The 23,385-nt window shown below is 37.6% G+C and overlaps 2 protein-coding genes across 2 annotated transcripts; both read right to left on the minus strand.

Annotated features, from left to right (window-relative positions):
• Window positions 1-221: 221 nt before the first annotated feature.
• dhx35 (DEAH-box helicase 35) lies at window positions 222-15,558 on the minus strand. Its single transcript, XM_059333723.1, has 21 exons — window positions 15,435-15,558; window positions 14,907-15,034; window positions 14,711-14,803; window positions 12,845-12,922; window positions 12,627-12,731; window positions 11,908-11,969; window positions 11,238-11,307; window positions 10,357-10,416; window positions 9,109-9,221; window positions 8,933-9,029; window positions 8,592-8,750; window positions 6,901-7,111; window positions 5,964-6,088; window positions 4,289-4,343; window positions 3,936-4,126; window positions 3,758-3,835; window positions 3,490-3,619; window positions 2,404-2,485; window positions 2,202-2,273; window positions 1,524-1,635; window positions 222-505 (listed from the first exon to the last, which is right to left on the minus strand). The coding sequence occupies exons 1-21, from the start codon at window positions 15,472-15,474 to the stop codon at window positions 467-469; spliced, it is 2,100 nt and encodes a 699-aa protein (XP_059189706.1). The 5' UTR covers window positions 15,475-15,558; the 3' UTR covers window positions 222-466.
• A 1,476-nt stretch (window positions 15,559-17,034) lies between these two features.
• On the minus strand, window positions 17,035-23,378 carry rab5if (RAB5 interacting factor). Its single transcript, XM_059333976.1, has 4 exons — window positions 23,094-23,378; window positions 20,529-20,632; window positions 20,282-20,411; window positions 17,035-19,298 (listed from the first exon to the last, which is right to left on the minus strand). The coding sequence occupies exons 1-4, from the start codon at window positions 23,199-23,201 to the stop codon at window positions 19,257-19,259; spliced, it is 384 nt and encodes a 127-aa protein (XP_059189959.1). The 5' UTR covers window positions 23,202-23,378; the 3' UTR covers window positions 17,035-19,256.
• Window positions 23,379-23,385: the final 7 nt, after the last annotated feature.

Raw genomic sequence — 23,385 nt, forward strand, 5'->3', positions numbered from 1 at the left:
AATTATTTACCATGCAGCAGGAAAATACAGCAATTAAAAAAATAATGAAGCCGAGAACCAGGTGTGGACACAAGCCGTTACCTGGACCTGAGCCTGCTCTGACTATGTACAAGTATGAATGGAAGTGAACCACATGACCACACTTGAATGGACACAGTGCCTCATCTCTCATTCATCACATTTACTCTCACGGATCACATAGAAACTAACACTGCCCGAAGCAGGAGAAATGCTTTTATAAATGAAGTCACTTGTTTTTAATGTCGACGCTAAAAAAAGTATCCACTCAGTCCCATTCTAGCATGGCCACATAGTGTGGAGGGGTTGTGCAGGTGGACAATAAATATATATTTTACATCTTTATATACAGTGGAATGAAAAGGGGCACAGTGGCAATTAGAGAGGGCGTTTCTCCTTTTAATTCAATGAGTCTTCTGGTCTTAAAATGATGAAGGGACGGTGAGGTTCAGAGGACCCGGGACCTCTTGCTGGCCAGGGAACCATGCTGGAAGACAAAGGGGACAGACAACAGTTTATTTCACAATAACAACAACAACAATCAGGGTTTGTACACCTTTTCAGTGGTCAAATTCAAGCATTTTTCACGGTAAATTTTCAAGCTTTTCCAGTATCTTACACCTGCTGTAAGTTGCATGTTTTAGATGAGTACTTACATACTAAAAGGGGAGATTTCACTGAACCATACCAACAGTGATGGTGTTACACTTTTAGGAGGAACGGTCTTCATTTCAGATAGGCTACTCATTATTTTTTACATTGAACATGGGTATATCTATAGTCTATAATTCATGGGTCTCAAACTCGTGGCCCGCAGGCCAATTGTGGCCCTTGTGACGATATTTTGTGGCCCCCACCTTGATATGAAAGTTTAATGTGAGTTTTATATGAATGGCACTTTACCGTGTTGTGTGTGGAAGGTCCCTTTAAAAAATTTTTTGGGGTAATTTTGTGTCTTTCTTAATAATTTTGTGTCTTTTTAAATAATTGTGTGTATTTTTTAATTATTTTGTGTGTTTTTTGGTAATTCTGTGTCTTTTTTTTGGTAATTTTGTGTCTTTTAAATCATTTTGTCTTTTTTAAATCATTTTGTGTCTTTTTTAAGTAATTTAGTGTTTTTTCAGACTTTTTTGTAATTTTGTCATTTTTTGGTCATTTTGTGTCTTTTTTTTTGTAATTTTGTGTCTTTTTTTGGTCATTTTGATACTGCCTCCAGCGGCCCCAAGGTAATTTGAGTTTGAGACCCCTGCTATAGATGGATATATTCAGCTTGCAAGAGAAATACAGTAAGAATTTCAAGCATTTACAAGCACTTTATCCAAAATCAAAGCACTTTTTAAACCTTGAAAATACAACATTTAAATTCAAGCATTTTAAGGATTTCAAGCACCCGTACCAACCCTGAACAATCTATCTGGGACGCCAGCCGCAGTGAGCTGACCTTTACAAAACATTGAATCACAACTAATAAGCAGCTGGAGCATGGAGTATCATCTGTGACCTACCTTGGCCTGCTTGTAAAAGTGAGGAGCTAGCTCGACCAGCCAGGACGACTCCACAGCCGTCACATCACGCATGTAGTATTTTGCCGTCTGCACCACTTCATTGAAAACAACCCTGGAGTGGAAACAATGTCACATAGTTTAAGGTTAGTGAAAACACTTTCAGGTCAGAGAGCATACGTACATAAGGGAGCTGGGATGGGACCTGCTGTATGGCAATACACGTTTATCTCAGATCTCTACCAATATAGCAATTTTACTCCAACTTATTTTACTACAACTCAGCTTTTGTGCCATAAGTCAAGCTGTTTTTAAGAATAATAATCATTCAAGACATTTCTGACCAGATAGTTAAGATTTTAGCTTGTTTTGAGGGAACATCAGGCCTTCATTTCCATCTAAATGCTAAAAGAGCAAAGGTTTTTAAGAATTTTAGGATCGCTTTGCCTGCCTCCACACGGAGAATGAAGAGAACAGGGACTAAATAAAAAGAACCACTGGTGTACTAGCTGCTAGTGAATCTGTTTATAGTGCAACCCAACAAAGTCACCTTGTTTTAATAAAGAAATCAGTCAATAATGATTACAACTGAGCAACAATTGCTGTAACCTCAGTGACAAATGAGTTTCCTGTAACAGCTTCACAATACAGCAGCCCTGCTGCAGAGGAAAAGGCACTGACCATTTTGGAGGTTTCTCTCCAAACAGCACAGAGTTTGGGTGGATGTGAAGCTCACGGTCGTCTCGTAAAGTCCTGGGAGACAGAATGAATACAAGAGTGAGTCACATGCGTCTTAAATGTGGATGAAAACAGAAATAATTCCTTTCCTGGGGAAAAGTTAGACATCTAATAGAGAAGTGATAAAGAGCTGGAGGACTCTCACCGGTAGGAACCAGAATGGTGAATGCGGGCTGCATTAGCGAAAAACCCATATACAATACACTTCAAGATCACATCAGGGTCACCTGTGCAAAAGAAATTAGAAATATATGTGTCAAGTTACAGTTTTACTAGTTAGGAGAGTGATGCAAAAGGAGCATTCAGGAAGAAGTACTCGGACGACACTGCTATTGTGGCGTGTATCAGAAAATGGACAGGAGTCGGAATAGAGGGATCTGATAAAAGCCTTCAGTGACTGGTCACAGGGACTATCTCCTACTGATCACCTCAAAGACTAAGGAAATGATCATAGATTTCTACAGGTTCAAGCCCCTCTTCAGCCAGTGAATACCTGCTGGGTGGACATCAAGGTGGTGCCAAGTTCTAAGTATCTAGGTGTATACCTGGATAATAAGTTGGACTGGTCCCTAAACACAGGGACAAAAAGGGGTGGAGTCTCCTCTTTTTCTTCTTGAAGCTCAGATCTCTGGATATGTGTAGTAAGATGCTGCGGATGTTTTATCAGTCTGTAGTGGTAGTCTGCAGTCTTTTTTGGTAATTCTGTGTCTTTTTTTGTAATTCTGTGTCTTTTTTTGTAATTTTGTGTCTTTTTTTTGGTAATTTTGCGTCTTTTTTTATAATTGTGTGTCTTTTTTATACTTGTCTCTTTTTTGTAATTCTGTGTCTTTTTAAAATAATTTTGTGTCTTTTAGTAAAATTGTGTCTTTTTTGGTAATTTTGTCTTTTTTTGGTCATTTTGTGTCTTATAAGCAATTTAGTTTTTCTTTCTGTCATTTTTTGTCTTTTTTTTAAAGTAATTTTGTGTCTTTTTTTTAGTCATTTTGAAACTGCCTCCAGCGGCCCCCAGGTAATTTCCCTTTGTATACCATTATTATGTGGCATCTACTGTTAGACATTTATCTCCCCCTGAACTTCCTGTCATCCAACCCTCGAAGAAAACAAAACAAAAAGGGTTGGGGTTAAGAGGTTAAAAAACACCATCTACTGTCTCTAACTCATCAGAATAAGCCTCTTTCTACTCTGCTGATACAATCCCACGTCACATAAAATAAACATGACAGCTACGAACCTTCACTTGAAGTCCGCGGCACCTTAAACTTGTTCATGAGGCGCCGGAGCTGCTCTCGTACCGTCACAGCTCGCAGCAGACCCTTATAGTTGAGGAAGTGCTCCTGACACCACTGGGAGCTCTTCTGGTGCTGCAGGAAAGAGGAAAAAAAGGTTTCAGTCTTGATCAGAGACAACTTTTTCCCCCCGACTTTTGCTGAGTCTGCAAGTGTCGTGATCACCGTCATCGACTGAGCTCCACACTGAACATATAATCACACACTTTATACCTTAATGAATGCTTCGTACACATTCAGCATGGTGAGATGGTCTCCCTCAGCAACTGCAAATTTTCTGTGCTCTCGGGCCTGCAGGGTGAGATAGCAAAAATGGGATAATTGTTATGCTGACAAAGCATTTTCTGCCAAATATACAACATGCTCCTTCTGAAAGCCGTTTCCCACTTACAGCAGCTTTCTTCTGATTGGGCGGGACGACAAATATATTCTGAATCTGCATCATTGCCGCAATGGTGACGATTTCTTTGGAGCAGCCAAAGTTTCCTGACTCCAGGAGCATCTTGGCAAACATGGGGCTGAGAGGAAACTCGGCCATGCGGACACCCATGGGATCAGTCAAACGTCCGTAATGGTCCAGACCTGCCAAAAGACACACAGCTGCTTTGAGTTTCTGCATCATGTGCAAGGACACCGGAGCTTGTAGATGCTTGCAGACACAGAATTTTGAACACTCGTCTTGCAGTAGAAAGATGAAAGTCTCCTTTTGTACTCCAGCGCCCTGCTGACAGCCTTGTTTCTTACCTCCCAGAGCGTACAGCAGCTCTAGAGCCTGAACCATCGTCTGAGCTGGAGGAGGCTGGAAAATGATTTTAAAAAATGAAGATGCATGTTAATTCCAATTATAAAAATATTTACATCATAAACAATAAGTGTGGAAGGAAGATCTAGGCACAGATATATCTTTAGAGTAAACTTTTTGGGGCCAAGGACCCCTTACAGGGGAGAACATTTTCCAAGGACCCCCTTATAATTCTCATGCCGATTAAACATGTTTACTGACATTTGTACTCCTAGATGCCGTAGGAATTATTTATATTCTAAACTTTTCAACCTAAATACTTAAGGCGTGTTTCATAGAAATGAACTTAAACAAATAAAAATGTAAACAAATAAATGTTAATACCATTTCTATACTTTTCACAGGGTCATTTTTATTCAGATTACATGTTGAAGTAACAGATCTTAAAGCTGAAGAAAGCTCATTTCAAAAAGCATTCCAATGGATTCTGCATTTTTTGTCTTAGGACTTTACCCAAAAGGTCACAAATTTAACAAAAATGGACGAATATTAATAGTAATAATTACGTAATAATTTACGTATTGTTTGAGGCAAGTGCTCACAACTTTTCCTTTGGAGAAAGTGACATATATACAGAAAGGACGGCAGGATGTGTTTGAACAGATATGGGAACAGTTTAATGTGTTTGATAACCCTTAATAGGACACTCATTGAAATACTTGCAAATTCCAAATTTCAACCCTAGAGAATATTGGAGGATATTACATACAGCCAGAATGTGTAAAAAAACATACAGACCTGGGGGAGGGGGGTAATATTTTGAGAAAAAAGTTTACGGGATTAAACTGGCAAATCTAGGAGAAAAAAATGCAGATTTATTAGATTTAAAATGGTGAATCTGCGAGGAAAAAGTTGTTTTTTCTCCACTTTTTTCTCATAAATCTGCAACTTTTTTCGCGCAGATTTGCCAAAGTCACTGAAGAATAACTCTGTTTGTACGACTGTTTCTTGCAGATTTTTTTTCTCAATTTTTTATTTTTACATTGGAGGTGAAGGTCAATAAAGTTAATATTATCATATTATTATCATACTGATTGGTCAGATGTCATGGTGTCACTGTCTGTGACGTAGCCTGATCTTTGCTGATTAGCTGGAAGAAATCCATGTGGTTCTACGACCAAACAGAGAGACATGGGGACCCAGTTTGATATCCACTGAAGTTACTAAATATATAGTTCTTCGCCCGATAAAGGGTTAATGGTATTGATCTGACAACTGACAATGAAGAGGAATAAGTAGTCTGCTACATAAACCTTATAACAGAATTAATCAATAGTTTAATACCCGCAATTGTATGAAGTCATTAATGATTATTTACAAGTGTTATGTGGCTGAGAAGTGTATGTTTATGATGTGTCTAGTCCATTTGTAATGTGGTTTTGTAATGTAAGAAAATGTCAATAAACCTATTGTTTTAAGAATATAAATATTTACCCTGAATGACTGAATTAAATGAAGCCTTGTCGTTACATCTTTTAAAGCACAAACACACAATGACTTCATTTTATGGTTTCTGTGCATTTTCTCCCCCGCAGGCCAGGGGCCATTCTGGCTAATTAAAATGTAAAGTACAATTCCTTTCACAGTGGGTGAACACATGGCAGAGGAGCTACTCACAGACAGGAAGCTGAACCGCAGCACGTTGTCAATGCCTAATGCTTTGAGCTGCAGGATGACAGGGGCTAAATTGGTGCGCTGCATCTCTGGCACAGTGGAGGCAGGCAGTTTCTCAAAGTCCTCCTCTGAAGGAAGGAACAGAGGTAATAAGAAACACAGCGAGGGAAAGTGACAGAAAAACAAGCAGAGAGGGTGGAGAGAAGAGGATAAAACCACAACACTTTGCCTCTAATAATGCACAAAACCTCTCACAGACAATGCACTACAACACTTATTATTATTTTATTGCTGCAAACTAGGGTTGTCACCATACTAAAATTTTCAACTCGATACCGATACTCAGGAAAATATTCGATACTTGATAACATTTTCGATACCACAAGGATAAAAACAAAGACCCCAAAATTTAACTGAACTATTTTTATTAACAAGAAAAATGCAACATGTAAAAATTAACAGAACAGAATATTTTATCTTAGGTTATTAAGTTTACTGATATACTGTATGTTTTATATGGTATTTATGTTTGATGTTTGTTTGTGTCTAGTTTTAGTTTTAATGTTATTTAATGTGTTAAAGTTCTTATTTATTATTGTTTTATTTATTTATTTATTTAGGTTGGTTTTGTGATTTTGTTGTTGAAGTTATTTTTCTTTCTTTTTTTCTTTTTTACTGTGTTTGTCCTTTGGTGACTTATGTTGTGTTTTTTTTTTTTATTAATAATTAAAAAAAATTAAAAAAAATCAACAGAACCACAGGTTAAATATTTATAATAAAAAACAGTTGTGCAAAAAGAAACTGCAACTATGATAACAAGCTTCAGACACTCGATACTTATGAGATATAAATGAGTATCGTATCCGGATACAACGTTTTAGTATCAATACTTTTTTGAGTATCGATACTTTTGACAACCCTACTGCAGACTCACACGTACCTGTGTAAAGTCTAAAGCATTTCCCGGGGCGGTTCCGTCCGGCTCTCCCGGCCCTCTGGCTGGCTGAAGCCTTGGAGATGGGAGTAACCACCAGCGACTCGATGGCGGTGCGAGGGTTATACGCCCGCAGCTTCACAAAAGCACAGTCGATGACGAATACGACTCCATTTATAGTGATGGAGGTCTCAGCGATGTTAGTGGCCACCACAACCTGCAGAAAACACACGACAGGAACCAGTTAAAAGTTTTGGAAATTACTAAATATTACCAGATGTTGTCTCTTATGTTGATACCTGCACTGTCAGACAAAAAGAACGGTGTCTTCACTTCACATATGGTTGACTTACCTGCCATAGCGGCTACATTTTTAAGCCATGATTTTACATAATTTAGTGTGCTATTAACCCATTTAAGCCGGGAAAGCATTACTACATTTCTACCATTAAAACCAGGGGGCGCTGTTGTGTTATTCTGCTATTAAAGCCGGGAAAGCGGATACGTGGTTTTGTAGTATTTGTAGTTTTTTCCACCTATTTTCGGTCTCTTGGCCAATGAAATGCATCAGAATGTGGGAGTGTCGCAATGCAACATGGGACTTTTCCAGAACTGAAATCATGGTGGAAGACAGAGGCTGAAAAATCTATTATTTAGTAGGAAGCGTTGACGCTTCTGTTGAATTTCCAGAAAAACTTCAGGTTTTAGGGGGTTATTTTAAAATCGCCCAGAGGTTTTACAGCCATTTTTTTCTAGGCGTTTTAGGCCTTAATGTGTTAAAAAGCATTGCAGCCAAATATATAAAGTTTAGAATAATGTAAAAATATTGTAAAATGCAACAAATGCAGGCTGTGATAAATTACTAAACATGACAACTCATTTTCTTCCATGCATTAAATATAATCCCAAGAATTAAATTGAAGAACATTAAACATTTAGTATGTCTTAGCGACTTTGTTGCTATTTTTAATGACTTTTCAGACCCCCTTAGCGACTATTTTTAAAGAAAGTGACTGAAGACAAATCCATCGACTTTTTCTGGTGTTATTGGAGACTCGTTCTTACTCTTCTTAACGAGCCTCTGGCCCCGGCGGCTCGTTAAGAAGAGTAACAACGAGTTGAAGCGGCACAGTCCTCCTGCAGCAGTCTCTCCCAGCTGCAGAGCCGGAGGGGATGTTAACCCCTTAGCGTCCAGTCTGCAAATTGCTAATAGGCTAACAGTTAGCTCTGTAGCAGTACAGTGTGTATGTGCTGCTGCTGCAGGAGGTGTTCACTTAACGATCTCTGTTTGTTTACAACAAGCACCGGACACTCTGTGCACAGTTAGCGATGCCGGTTAATTCACGATCACTATGTTTATGATCAGCAGAGATGCTGCGCATAATTAGCCAAGCTGCTTTCTTTATGATCGGCTGCTGACGTTGTGCACAGTTAGCGACGGCGGCCACAGTTGAGTCTCCCGTGTTTAATCCATCACGTATGTGATCATGGTCGAAACTGTTGCTAAGCGATTACGCAACGATCGAAAACCATACGTCACCTCCAGAGTCTCTAAATCCCTCTGGGGGCCTTTTTGTAACGGAGACACGCAGAGTGAGATTTGAGAGGATGTGGCCTGAGACTTTCCCGGTGGCCACTTTTCCCCCTAAAGGAAACACGTCTTATAAGAGGCACAAAAACTAAAGCAGCACATTTACCTTGCGAACAGAGGAGGGCGCCCTCTCAAAGACCTTCATCTGCTCAGCGTAAGGAAGGCCAGAGTACATGGGCAGAATTCTCAGGTGTTTCTTCATGCCGTATCGGGACAGAGACCTGGCCTGCTCCTGCAGGAGGGACACCACTTTCTCCACCTCTTCCTGAGGGGACAAAACAAGGGACAGTGATGAAACAACTAAGAATCAGAAAAAAAGGCTCAACATGCTGCAATATAACAAACAGGATGCTAATAATATTACACAGTTGCACCCATGAAGTTGAAATAACTTTAACAATCCTCTGTTAATTGTGGTTTCATATTTTAGCCCTAATGGCCACTGACCTGCCCAGTTAGAAAAGCCAGGACATCTCCGTCGTCCTCCGTCTCGTGGATCTTTAGCACCGTCTCCACTGTGGCCTTCACATAGTCTGGGACAGGACTGAGGACAAACAAAAGACACTTCAGTGTTTCACAAATTATGCAAATAATACACAATTTCCTTTCTGCCTCTTCTCTACCTGACAGTGTAGAAGACGTCCACTGGAAAGGTGCGTCCCTCCACTGTCAGAATTCCACACGTGTCCTTGCCCGGATCGCCGGACTCGTTCAGGTTGAAGAAGTCGTGGAATTTCTTTAGAAGGAGACGTTACATTTAGCAAAGGATGCATTAATGAAGCATTTCTAGATACAGAAAGCATCATTAAATTTAAAGTGGAATTTAATTTTCTTTTTATGGGCTGAGATATGTGCCACCAGAAACTGAATTTGAATTATTTATACTTGAATTTGAATTGCTTAATTTGAATAATTGCATTAAAAAACTGAATTTGAATCACATAATTTTAATTTGTATTGTTCAATTTGAATCATTGCATTGAAAAACTAAATCTGAATTGTAATTTTGAGATTGAATTTATTAGTTTGGAACTGAACATTCAGTTCTCACAATTCAAATTCAGTTTGCAAATTTCAATTTCAATTTTCTGTGACAAACATCCAGGTAGTTGAGGCAGAGCAATCGAGCACAGATACACAGAGCGCCTCTTCGGCCAATCAGCACCTCCGTTTTTCTTTTGTAACATTTATTGCCACCCGGTTGCCATAGCGCCTCTTCGGCCAATCAGCACCTCCCTTTTTTTTTTGGAACATTTGTTGCCACCTGGTTGCCATCAGTTTTCTGTGCTCGATTGCTCTGCCTCAACTACCCGGATGTTCGTTGCAGAAAATTTAAATTGAATTTTGCAAACTGAATTTGAATTGTGAGAACTGATTCAGATTCAGTTTTTCAATGCAATGATTCAAATAGAACAATACAAATTCAAATTATGTGATTCAATTTAAGTTTTTTAATGCAATTATTCAAGTCAAGAAATGCAAATTCAAATATAAATGTATCAAATTCAGTTTCTGGTGGCACATATCTTTTTATTACTTGGTATTTGCACAAGGTTTTGCAGCAACAAAGCAGTGAAGTACTTTCACTGCCCTCAATCTGACATCTTAAAAAAAGTATGCAACTTACCACTGCAGTATAACCAAACAATTTGCATGTGTTAGATAAAAACTCTTTTAAACAGAAAGTAAAGTAGATGTCTGATATGGCATTTTTAGCCGAGTTGTTTAATGCTGAGCTCAGTGTTGGCCTGATTGTGTCTTTCTTTCATCAGTGCATCGCAGATGTCAGTACGATGTGATCTGACCCGACATCAACTCCTCCTTTGTTCTCGCTAATCAAGCATATCTGTTCATCTTAATGATGCAGTCACCTTGGCATCCAGGGTGGCAGAGGCCACAATCAGCCTGAGGTCTCGCCGCTTTTTCTGAATCTGGAGAAGAATCAGGAGGACAGAAAACAGCAACAGAAAAGCAGCAGAGTCAGGGTGGAAATGGGAAAGAAGTCACCACCTTCTAGGATTACTTTCATGTAGGGGTGCACCGATTGCAATTTTCTGGCCGATCACCGATTTTTAAAAAGCCTGACCTGCCGATTCCGATTTTGACTGATACCGATTTTTTTTATAACTCACAGCATACACCTTCAATGTTTGAATCTTATTTTATTGAAAAACAATAACACAGCAGTATTTTTCTTTAACAAATAAAGGAAATCACAATGTCTGAGGTAGTTAATAAAATATTGAACTTAAAATAAATAGCAACAATTTACAGGACAAACTAACAAAAGAACTGCAACCATAAATTAAGTGTCCTGAGTTTTTGGTTTTGTTATAGTACAACATACATACAACTAGGGAGGGCATCGATTTTAGAATATTCGAATAGTCATTAAATCATAAAAAAATCGATTAGTTCATCATATCTGGAAGAGCTAACTGCTGCTAGCGGCGGCTCTTCGTAACGAGCCGGCCTCCTGCAGATTCGACCCAGAAGGAGTCTCCAATAACACCAGAAAAAGTCTCTGGATTTGTCGCCAGTCGCTTTCTTGAAAAATAGTTGATAAGGGGGTCTGAAAAGTTGCAAAATTTAGCAACAAAATTGGTATAATCAAGGTACATAAGATCGGTTTGACATAAAGGAATCCGCCGATCCCGCAAAATTAAGGAAATTGGCGCACCCCTACTTTCATGGCAAAGCATAAACTCAAGTTGAATAGAAATAGTTTAATTTGTTCTACTGGCAGAATTACCTTCTTCAGTAGACCGATGGCTATGTCTGTATACAGGGTTCTCTCATGTGCTTCATCTAGTATCAACACACTGAGGAGATCAGCACAATGGAGAGAAAAAAAGAGTTACAAAGAGAAAATCCAATCCAGTTTAGACAACACAAACACGTTTCCATGTCCAAATAACAGTTGGCCTTTTTCACAGATGACATTTTGAAATGTCACAGAAAAGAACAGGTGCAAATATCAGGAACCAGAGCAGACTGTGAGCATCAGATGGTTGTTTCTTATTTAATTGACAAGATGCTAAAACACAATTAATTGTGGTCATCGCTTTACGCTGATGTTAAAGTAAATAAATGTTTTTTTCAGAAACATTTGATCTAGTTTATAACCTTGAATGAAGTTATGTTTCATATCACTACATTTGTAACTATTGTCAATTTAGAGTCACCATTTAAACCTAAGTGCATGTTTTTGGACTGTAGGAGGAAGCCGGAGAACCCAGAGAGAACCCACCCTGACACGGGGAGAACATGCAAACTCCACACAGAAGAGCTGCAGGCGGGAGGTTAACCGGCAACCCTCTTGCTGTGACGCAAGAGCGCTAATCACTACACCACCGTGTAGCTCAATGTTGAATATGTCCCTAATATAAAGTGTTACCAGTACATTAATTATAATCACATACCTGTATTTTTTCAAAAGAGGATCAGCCATCATCTCCCGCACCAGCATGCCATCTGTAAGGAACTGAAGCGTGAAGGCAAAAATTAATAACTGAAAGGAACCAAACAGAGCACAGCTTGAGATGAAGACTTTAACCCATTCAAGCCGGGAAAGCTGATACGTCGTTTTGTAGTATTTGAATTTGTATTCCTATTTTCGGTCTATTGCCCAATGAAATGCATCAGAATACATGTGGGAGTGTCGCAATGCAACATGGGACTTTTCCAGAACTTTGAAATCATCACCCAAAAAAAGACACAAAATTACAAAAAAAAGACACAAAATGACCAAAAAAAGACAAAAAATGACCAAAAAAGACACAAAATTACAAAAAAAAGACACAAAATTACTAAAAAAAGACACAAAATTACTAAAAAAAAGATACAAAGACACAAAATTACCAAAAAAAAAGACACAAAATGACTAAAAAAAAAGACAAAAAAAGACACAAAATGACAAAAAAAAAAAGACACAAAATGACCAAAACAGACATGAATAGACACAAAATGAGAATACACGTGGGAGTGTTGCAATGCAACATGGGACTTTTCCAGAATTGAAATCATGGTGGAAGGCGACTAAAAACTTCAGGTTTTAGGGGCTTATTTTTAAAAATCGCACATAGGCATTTTTTCCAGGCGTTTTAGGTCTAAATGGGTTAAAAGATCTGCCAGAAAGTACCTTAATCCTCGTGGCGTGGGGATCAGAGCAGTCATCAAACCGGATGGTGTAGCCCACCTCGTGCCCCACCAAAGCTCCCCGCTCCTCTGCTAAACGGTTCGCTACCTACGAAGAGGGAAAAAGGAGGGAAAATGAAGAATCTGGCACGTGTCCTTCAGTGTGAACTACATTCCTTGCAGGGAAATGACATTGCGGAGGACAGTGAGTAGAGGTCTTACAGAGATAGCAGCCACGCGTCGAGGCTGTGTCACTCCGATCACCTTCCCCTCCGTCGCCCAGCCCGCCTCCAGCAGGTACTGGAGGAGTCAAAGAGAAGAGGAGGCAGATCAAACAAAGGAGCATGAGACAGAGACACTGATGTCGCAGAAAAGCAGACTTTGCATAAATAAGCTGTGGTCAAACCTCGCTGGAAAAAATAAAGAGGCTACTAAGCATTTAGACAAGGTCATAGAGAAGCATTGTGGGATTTCAGCCACATGAAGGGGATCGGCCCACTGCGGCAATAATGAGCCTCCGGCTGTTACAGTTATAGCATGGGTTCTCAAACACGCGGCCCGCGGGCCAATTTCGGCCCTGGTGACGATATCTTGTGGCCCCCACCTTGATATGAAAGTTTAATGTGAGTTTTATATGAATGGCACTTTATTTACAGCTGCTACCGAAGCGTTTATTATCTGCCGTGTTGTTGTTACTGGAAGAAGTGAAAATGTTATGTAATGTAGTTTTTTGTCTTTTTTGGTAATTCTGTGTCTTTTTTTGTAATTTTGCGTCTTTTTTTAGTAATTTAGTGTCTTTTTTTAAGTAATTTAGTTTTTTTCTGTGATTTTGTGCCTTTTTTTTAGTAATTTTGTGTCTTTTTTTGGTGAAGAAAAAAAGTTTGAGACCTCTGAGTTAGAGACTGTGTGGGTTCTGTAAGCAGTTCACACTTATTTTACAGTTTTTTAAAGTAGCACCAAAATGTTAAATGGATTACTTTCCTAACCTTTTGTTTGTTGTAGGTTTTTTTCCTAATTAATACAATATTTACTATTATATGTATTTATGTGAGTATTTTCTTATTTGCTCAGTCTCTTCTTTCTTTACCCATCTCTCTCTCTCTCTCTTATATATATATATATATATATATATATATATATATATATATATATATATATATATATATATATATATATATATATATATATTATCATGCTCTACTTTTTAATTATCTATTTATTGTTTCATGTTTTTCATCTAGCTTTTTAACTTTGTATTGTTATTATTATATGGTAAATGGTAAATGGAGTGCACTTATATAGCGCTTTTATCCAAAGCGCTTTACACTACACACTACGCTCATTCACCCGTTCACACACACATTCATACTGATGTTAGAGGCTACCAGGGCACACTGGTGCCACCTGCCACCATCGGGAATTCATTCACACACTGATGAACGCAGCATCAGGAGCAATTTGGGGTTCAGTAGCTTTGTCAAGGATACTTCAACATGTAGGCTGCCATGGTCAGGGATCGAACCTCCGACCTTCCAATAGGTATGTGACCGCTCAACCAACTGAGCCACGGCGGCCCCATTATGTACTTTTGTTTCTTATTTTATTTTACCTCGATTTATTTTTATTTATCTTATCTAATTAATTTCTAACCTGCCTCCAGTGTTTCCTCACTGCTCCACGTTGAGATGGAGCTTCCTCAGTCTGTTATTGTTTTTAATGGGATGATGGATGGAGGGTTTTTGCTTGTTTCTATGCTTTAAAATAAGATTAAGATTAATTACTTTATCAATCCCACAATGGGGAAATTCAACCTCTGCATTTAACCTATCCTTTTTTAACACAAGTGAACACACCATGCAAGGAGCAGTGGGCAGCACATTACTACGTCTGATCCCCTGATTGATTGATTGATTGATTGATTGATTGATTGATTGATTGATTGATACACACAATATTGTTATATCCGTTTTTCTTTGGTTTTTCTTTCTTATTTCGTCCCTATTCCTGTTTCCACCCACTCCCATGTCACCACGTCTGTTTTGTGTACTTCCATTTGAGCCAATACATAAATAAATAAATAATAATAACCTGAGGTATCTGCGTTGTTTTCCCACATCCCGTCTCTCCAACTATGATGACAGTCTGGAAGCTCTCCACCAAGTATAAAATGTTGTTTCTGTGCTGAATGGGACACAAATAAAACAGTTCATTACTAATCAGGCACACTTGCAACACGTCTAACCCACTCCACACAGTAATAACACATCCACGCATGATGTGAAACCTTGAAGACGGGCAGTTTCTGCCGCTGTTTCTCTATGGAGAGGGCTGTGTGCGGGTTGAAGATGATGGGGGAGCCGGTGGTCTCCGTGTTGAGCTCCCGCTCCTCGGAGATCCCCGGAGCCTCCGACCCTGAGGCGGAGCAGATGGTGAAGGTGAAGATAAGATGTTTTATTTACATGTCAGCAGAAGGAGGATTTGCGAGGATGGCAGCCAGGGTTTAGTGCAATGCTTACGACTTCAAATTAAAGGACTTATTGCGCGATAAAACCCCTTTATTACTCGTGTCATTTTCACCGCATGTATCCAAGTAGCTGTGGTACTTTCTGCCTCAGAGCTGTGCCTTTTATTTTGGCAGCTTACTTTGATTCCGCAGAGCTGTCGGTACCGGGCTGCAGAGATCACGCAGCTGCAGTGAACGAAGCTAAAGCTAAACCGAGACTCTCTCAACTTTACTGGCAATGTACCGCCATTAATATTAACCCGGAAAAATAACATTTAATGCCTCATTTATGCCCTTTTCCGTACTTACCCGGCTTCCAAAATTTCATCGTGGGAAGGGGAGCCGCCATCTTGGTTTTTACGTCACATGCTTCTTTTTTTTCCCTCTCCGCGAGGATGACGTCACGACCAGAGCTTCCTTTGGTGAAATTTGTGAATGATGTCAGTGCGTCAGCTGCAAGTTCAAGTAGCACCTCAACCAGCTGATGTGAATGTCATTAAAGTCTAAATACAGTGATAATACTAAGTAATATATATATACACCCAATAATGGTATCTGCTGCTGAACTGATCCATATTTGGACTTTCATTAGTAACACTATTTTTCTTGAAATGTCAAAATATTTGCTGTGAAAACTTCCAATATAGTACCTTAATTATAATCACATACCTGTATTTTTTCAAAAGAGGATCAGCCATCATCCCCTGCACCAACACGCCATCTGTAAGGAACTAAAAGTGAATCAAACACTGCACAGCGTGTTAATCTAGTCACATGAATGAGTTGGGGTTTTAGATTGTTTTAGTTTAGGGGGCTTCTTGCCTCTCATTCACACACACACACACACACACACACACACACACACACACACACTTGCTTTATTATCTTACTTGACTTCCTCATTTCATTCTCGTGACTTCGACTTTTTTTCATTATTTTGACTATTTTCTCATTATTTTGACTTTTTTCGTGGCTTCGGCTTTTTTTTTAGATTTTGACTTTTTTCTCGTTATCTCACAAACACACACACAGACACACTAACACTTGCTTTATTATCTTACATGACTTCCTCCTCTTTTCATTCTCGTGACTACTATTTTCTCGTTAATTTGACTTTTTTCTCGTGACTTCGGCAGTTTTTTCTCATTTTGACTTCTTTTTTGTGGCTTCAACTTTTTCCTTGTTATCTCACACACACACACAGACAAACACACACACCAACAACTCCTTTATTATCTTTCATAACTTCCTCCTCTTTTCCATTTTGAAAACAGATCAAATTGTAACCTAATAATTTATGGGTGAGAATCACTGTCCAGAGGCAAGCACACTCAAAATTTCTTTAGTAATGTTTTTTTTTATTGCCAATTCAACAAAACTGACTGCTCTTCTAATTTATTTCTGCCCAGTCTGTTCTGGTGTACGCATCACCATCCTGCACACGCTGAACTCATATCTACCCCCAATATATTGAACATTGGCCCCTTTTGTCCAGTTCAACAACAAAAAGAAGCCAGCACGTGATCTCAAGTTGAGCTAGTTAATAGGGATTATATTCATGTCAACACAACAGAAACTACACTGCAAAAAAAGATCGGTTTAAATTAGTCCCTTTATTTTTAGGGTGAAAAAAAAATTTCCTACAGTTTTTAAGTTTTGTACTATTCCTTGTTTTGCGGTAATTAAAAGCGTCTACTATGGTGAGATTCAATTCTTTATTTAACGCCCTATTTCTGATGCAATTTGACAGTGTTTTACTGTAATTTCTACCAATATTTTTTACAGAGTACCGACTCAAGACCAACTGGCCAATCAGTACAAATACTTTTGATACTTGAAGTACATGCTTTTGAATTTCTGCATAATTAAATGCACAAAACTTCTACACTTCAATAAAAAACAGATACCATCTCTTTGAAAATGGAGGCCAAATAAAGCCCATGTTTAATGATTCCCAAAAGATTTGATCAGAAAATACAATCCTTTCAAACACCAGCTGTGTATCTAATATAACAGTATCATTACAATAACTTTGTAAGAACTGTTTTCAAAAGTTCTTCACTATAAAATACTGAGAAATATGTTACATCAAACAAGACATAACATAAGTACAAATAAATCTGTGTAATACAATGCGGATTTGACAAAAAAAGGGACATTTTACAGAATTTACACACAAGTTTAAATTAATTTCAAAACAAAAACAGGTAAGACTTTGATCTGGAAGCTACATGTGAGAAGAAAATAATAAATTTAAATTAGTTCTATCCTCCAAAAACTAATGCCATTAATAAATGACATCTAAATATACGAACAGCGAGTCATGGCAGTGCACAGACACGTTTTTAGGTTAAATCTGTGAACATTTGCATCTGAAAACGGCATGCACGTTTCCTCCCTTTGCTCTGAGGACATTTGGATGGACAGATAAATTAGATGGTGATTAGTTCCTGACTGAAGTAACAGCGCATTGATACTACTGGCAGATACTGTCATCGGGATTGGATATCAGCTGATATGTGTATCTTACCAACCAGCCAGCCAGCATTTTGTTTTTGATGTTAAAATTAGCACAAGTGAGATTTCAGCTGTGTTGGCTGCAACCTTTAACATTTGTTGGGCACCAGATCCTTTTTTAGAAGAAACAACAAATGACAAACTTTATTCAAATTGCAATGTTTGTATCCAGTGAGCAAAAAAAACACACACACGAAAAAAAAACATGGAAGCTCCAAGTCCTCTCTCAATATTTCTCAAAAACAGATGACATCACCCTTAAAACCACTGACACATATCTTTAACCCTTTGATGCACAACATGGGTCTAAAGTGACCCGACTGAGTTTTTATGTTCTATATCTCCACAATAAATTAATTTCATCATTCAGTATTCCAGGTTTTCCTCAATCAACTTGTTTTTGATCATCATACATCCTATTTTTTTGTTTTCATTTCTTACTTTTTCGAATAAAACTACTCTTCTAATGCACAACATGGGTCAAAAATTACACTTTTTATCCATTTTCAATGTTATTTCATGTGTGGCTGAGTGTTTCTATTATACATCTTTGGAATAAATGTATTTTATCATTTATTAGTCCAAGTATTCAGTACATATCTTGTTTTTGTTTAGCACAAATCAACATTTTTTCACATAATCATCTGCTGTAATCAAAAACAAGGTATTCAAAGGACTATTCAATCATAAAATAAATTGATTTCAAAAGATAGAGCAAAGAAACACACAACCAGACTGAAATAACATAGGGAATTCATTTTTGACCCATGTTGTGTCCATATGTTGTGCATCAAAGGGTTAATGACAACCTATTTACTGTGATGCCGCTTTCTAACCAACTCTTTTGCTAATTATAACAATTTGTCAGACCAAGTTGTTTTCCTAAAAAGTGTTATATGTGAACATATCATTTTGGAGTGAAATTTAAAAGGTGTGAGTTAACAGTGAAGCCACATGAACAATCCTTTACTGGTAGTGTTGTACATCCAATATGGTGCGTTTTGTCCCTAAATAAAAAAGGACACTTTACACTTCACACATACGGACTGATTGAACCCTAATAACTAGATGACAACACTGTTACTTAAGTGAGCAGTAAACTAGGATGAAAACACAACTGGTTGTTATCTTAACAGTCTAAAATCTGCATTGATGTCACTCTTCTAAAACAGAAGAAAGGCCCTGGAGAAAACCAACAACTACTAAATGAATCCCTATTCAGTTTTACATCGAGCTACTTTTCCAATCGCGAATAGAACTGCAGCCAATCTCAGCTGAACATTTTGGTTAGTGTTTTATCAGAGATGATGATGATGATGATGATGATGATGATGATGAAGTGAGGAAGGTATTATAAACAGGTGGGAAGTGTAATGGAGTGTGCCTTAAAAAGGAAACCCCTCCCCCCAAATCAGACAGATGTACATTATTTGATCATCATGGTGGTCTTGCAGGATCTTGTTAATCGAACTACAACTCCCATGATGCACTGCACACTGAAAAGTCATACTGTATGTAGGAGCGTTGACACCCCTCGAGCCGTGGAGTTCCTCCCTCCGTCTTGACAATTTACTTCAACAGAAATGTTCGTATTTAGTGTCCTGTGGATTCCTCTCAGTCAAAATGTAGAGCTGTGTAAAAGATTATCCACACCACCTGGTGAGGAGGAAAGAAACCAACAGATTAGACACTAAATCACCATTTTATCAAGCTTTATATCATTATTTATGTAGGACGTGTTGCGGCATTGTACTGTTTCAGATCGGACGCCTTTTAGTGGAGCTCCGCCCCATTGTGTGATAGGCCTACACCTGGTCAGTAACACAATTCACTCTGGATTTACACCCTGACTCATCTCATCTGGAAGTCTATTTAGCCTACCTATCTTTAGGAGTTTTAAAGTGCGCTACAAGGTTCGATTTTCCAACAATATTCGAATAATTTCCAGCAAATATCAATGTTCAATGTGTATGTGCTGGATGGTGTGGTACCTTATGAAAAGTAAGTGTTTTATGCAGTTGCAGACGTTGTTGTAGCGCGATTAGCATGCTAAGCGGAGATTTAGCTTTATTCACTTCTTATGTTGCATTACTATGTAATTCAGGGAGGACATTCATGTTGCTTAGCGTAATGCCCATAATCATGTGATATGAGATACTTACATGCAGTATAGTATATCAGCTAATTAGGTTGACGTTAATGTACTTTTAGTGGAGCATACTGCGTAATGTGCTAGCTCACGATTAGCATGCTAAGCAGAGATTTAAGCCCTTTCTTCTGCATCAGTTTGATCCATTAAAAACAGTAAAAACAAAACTTTATTAACTGACAGCTAAGTATAATACGGACGGAAAGATAGTGTTTCTGTGTTATTTAAGGTTACACTAGCAAGAGGCATTAGCATTACCTGCAAAATACAATCTTGCACTATACGAATACATACATACTAGTAGATGGAGTAATTTCATAGCGGTATCTGATAAATTCTGATGAATTAACTATTACTCATTTGTAACATCCACTCAGAGCACAGAGAAACAATTGTGAACCTCTATTTTTAAATAACTGAATATGTCATACTGGGCAAAAGTAGTATTTTTATTAAAAGTATTTAATTCAATAAATATTATTATCCCTACCAGAAACAGAGCAAAAGACGTCATGAAGCCTTCTTTGGTGAGTTCCCACGTGCCACCGTACTCTTCCTCATCGATCTGCTGAAAGCTGCTGAAGTACACGTACAGGACGCCAGCGTTGATGATGCAGAATCTAAAGAAGGGAAACACACCAACATGGTAACTTTTCAGTCTTTTCTTTGGCAAAGTTGTAAATGAAGAGAGGGTCAGTTAAAAGATGTCAGGTTGAGACAGACTAAAGAATACTTACATGGCTATTCCCAGGAATCCTTTCAACGGTGCAACGCCCCAAATCACACCGAGGATTACTGCAATTATTTGCCGAAGCCAGTAAATCACATCTAAAAACTCGTCCTGGAAAAGAAAATACAGAAGTTTGACTTAAAGAAAAGATATTTTCAGTGAAAGGAGGTAAAGCCTGTATGGGGCTTTAACATCCTGATCATTTCATATTATTTTTCTGAAGTTTCCTAAGTAAGAAATGTATTATACAGTCTGTGCATGTTTGTGTGTGTGTGATGTAAAATGGTATGTCTTACGGCTGGGCGACATATCAATATATTTTTTAATGTGATATGGAATTAGACCATATTGCGCATATATCTATATAGTTAAATTTTTTTCTTTCTTTTTACATAAATGCTGCCCTTACTAGGGTTTGTCATATTTAGTTATTTTGTAATGTTCGTTATTCTTTTCTCATATACAGTTGCAAGAAAAAAGTATTTGAACCCTTTGATATTACCTAGTTTTCTGCATTCATTTGTCATAAAACGTGATCTTATTTGCATCTAAGTCGCAAGTATAGACAAACACAACGTGCTTAACCTAATGTATTTTTATTTTTATTTCTATTTCCCTGTTTTAATTGACTGTTACTGTTTTCAATTGTGCCTTGCTGTTTTTAATGTGTATGTAAAGCACTTTGAATTACCTTGTGTTGTTGTGCTATACAAATAAACTTGCCTTGCCTAATATCACACAAACAATTATCATATTTCATGTCTTTATTGAACACATCCATTAAACATTCAAAGTGATGCAGATCAGATCACATTTTATGACAAATTAATGCAGAAAACCATGTAATTCCAGAGGGTTCACATGCTTTTTCTTGCAACTGTAAACATATTTATTTCAGAAAAAAGATTGGCCTATTTTATTTCATAGGCTATTTTTATTTAAGATATTTTTTAATTAAATGTGCACTTTATGGAGCTTTGATTTTTTTTTATTTTTTTTTTTTTATAAAAGGTACTCGTGTTGTTATACAGAATTTATGTTCACTTAAATAAAAGGTTTCAATAAAAATGCTTGTGACATGTCATATTTGACTTTGACTGAACATTTGCTCTCACTTTGTGATAAAAATATCAGGATATATATCAATATTCAGCCTAAATATATCGGGATATGACTTTTGGTCCATATCGCCCAGCCCTAGTATGTCTACATCTTGCCCTGATGCAGGTCATAACAGCAACTGTTCATAACAGAAATACATAGTATAATGTTTTGACTGAGTATCACCAGTCTTGTATCAACGTCTGTTTATCAGGTTTTACATATGGTAGTGACCAACGCAGTGTTGGTTATAGCTTTGTTTAGATTAGGGTTGCACACTTTGAAAAAAGAAAATCCAATGTGATTCTTTTGATTGATAGTGCCATTATGATATGATCTTTTTTTCATCATTATTGTTATCTGTACCAAATTAAGATTTATTTATTAAGTCTGTAGAATACAATTTGTAGGTTGATACATCTTGGCAGCAAAAAATACTTTTTTATATATTTTTGATTTGCACAAACACATCCTCCTTCCAATCTTTGTTTCCAGTCAACTTCAAAAACAATAACTTAAATTAAATTTTTTAAAAATAGTTGCAGCCCTACACTGTAAAAAAAAAAAAAAGTCTGTAGATTTTATGGTGAAAAACTGCTAAACCATGACAGTAAAAGACCGTAAAATGATAAATGGGTTAATTCAGTTTCAGTAACAATGAAACACTGTAAATGTATACATCAGCCAAAACTCATTTTTTTACAGTTATTTTTTTTAAATACATTACTCCATTGTACAATACACTGGCATCGTGTTTGTAACAAAAATATACTGTGTATATATATCTATGTGTCTATTGTGTATATATACACAAACACAAGCCATCGCTGTAATTTTTGCATTTATCTTTTTAAAAAAATACTTTTTTAACTGTTAAATGTACTTAACACCATATCTCTAACAAAAATAAACTATAATATTTAATGGTATAATCTTTAATTTGTGCGTTTTCATTTATAAAGTATTTTAGTATTTTCTTGTCAATTATATGGCAGAACAGCGTTTCTTTTGATGGAAAAAACGTGAAATCAGTGCTAATATCTTTTTTTACCGTAATATTTAAAAAAAAAAAAAAAAAAAAGTTCTACTGTATTTATTACGGTAAAGTTCTGGCAACCACAGTTGCTGTTTTTTTTTTCCCGTAAAAACAGTTGTAGGTAACTTAAAAGCAAACTGTTTAGGTGTGAGAAAATATAATTGACTATTTAAAAAGGCATTTTATTGACTTGCTCTCTGTATCATTTAATGTCGTCGACTTCCAAGTTTGTTTTTGAACCAAGTCAATTAAAAGGTATTTATTTGGATATGACAGCTAACCAGCTAAAGCACATTAATCCTTAGCATGGCAGCTACTCCGGGTAGCCGTCTCTATGAACACCTGACAACTAATTAGGTGCATTGAGAACTTTAAGGCAGCCAACATGGACAATAAACCGACAGGGATACATTTTAAAAGGGCAACTAGACTGACCTTCTCCTCCCAGACTGCGGTGCTGTTGAAGGCTTTGCTCCATGTGGGCTGCTTTACTCCTCCATTCAGCTGCTGACTTTCTTCTTTCCGCTTTGAATTGCTCGTCATTCTTTGCCGTTTCCTTCTGCCACAGACGTCGAAAAGTTAGAGTCCAAACCCGACGACACTTGAAGCTAGATGTAGGCTCCGAGCACAGACTAGGGGAAGAAAGTCCTGTGAGATATTAGATGGTATTAAGGGAATGTGCGCTCCGCTGATCAGACAGATTTCAGTCTCCAACCGAAAAAAGGCC

The sequence above is a fragment of the Centropristis striata genome, chromosome 5 (genome assembly GCF_030273125.1).
Source record: "Centropristis striata isolate RG_2023a ecotype Rhode Island chromosome 5, C.striata_1.0, whole genome shotgun sequence".
Lineage (NCBI taxonomy): Eukaryota > Metazoa > Chordata > Actinopteri > Perciformes > Serranidae > Centropristis > Centropristis striata.

Excerpts from the sequence above, each read along its gene's own strand:
- dhx35 (XM_059333723.1), bottom strand. The coding sequence starts at position 15,474 with ATGGCGGCTCCCCTTCCCACGATGAAATTTTGGAAGCCGG. Across the intron at positions 11,970-12,626 it reads CCCACGCCACGAGGATTAAG|TTCCTTACAGATGGCATGCT; the intron begins GTACTTTCTGGC and ends TTCACGCTTCAG. Across the intron at positions 9,030-9,108 it reads GACGTCTTCTACACTGTCAG|TCCTGTCCCAGACTATGTGA; the intron begins GTAGAGAAGAGG and ends GTTTGTCCTCAG.
- rab5if (XM_059333976.1), bottom strand. The coding sequence starts at position 23,201 with ATGACGAGCAATTCAAAGCGGAAAGAAGAAAGTCAGCAGCTGAATGGA. Across the intron at positions 20,633-23,093 it reads CCGCAGTCTGGGAGGAGAAG|GACGAGTTTTTAGATGTGAT; the intron begins GTCAGTCTAGTT and ends TTTCTTTTCCAG. Across the intron at positions 20,412-20,528 it reads GGATTCCTGGGAATAGCCAT|ATTCTGCATCATCAACGCTG; the intron begins GTAAGTATTCTT and ends TCCCTTCTTTAG.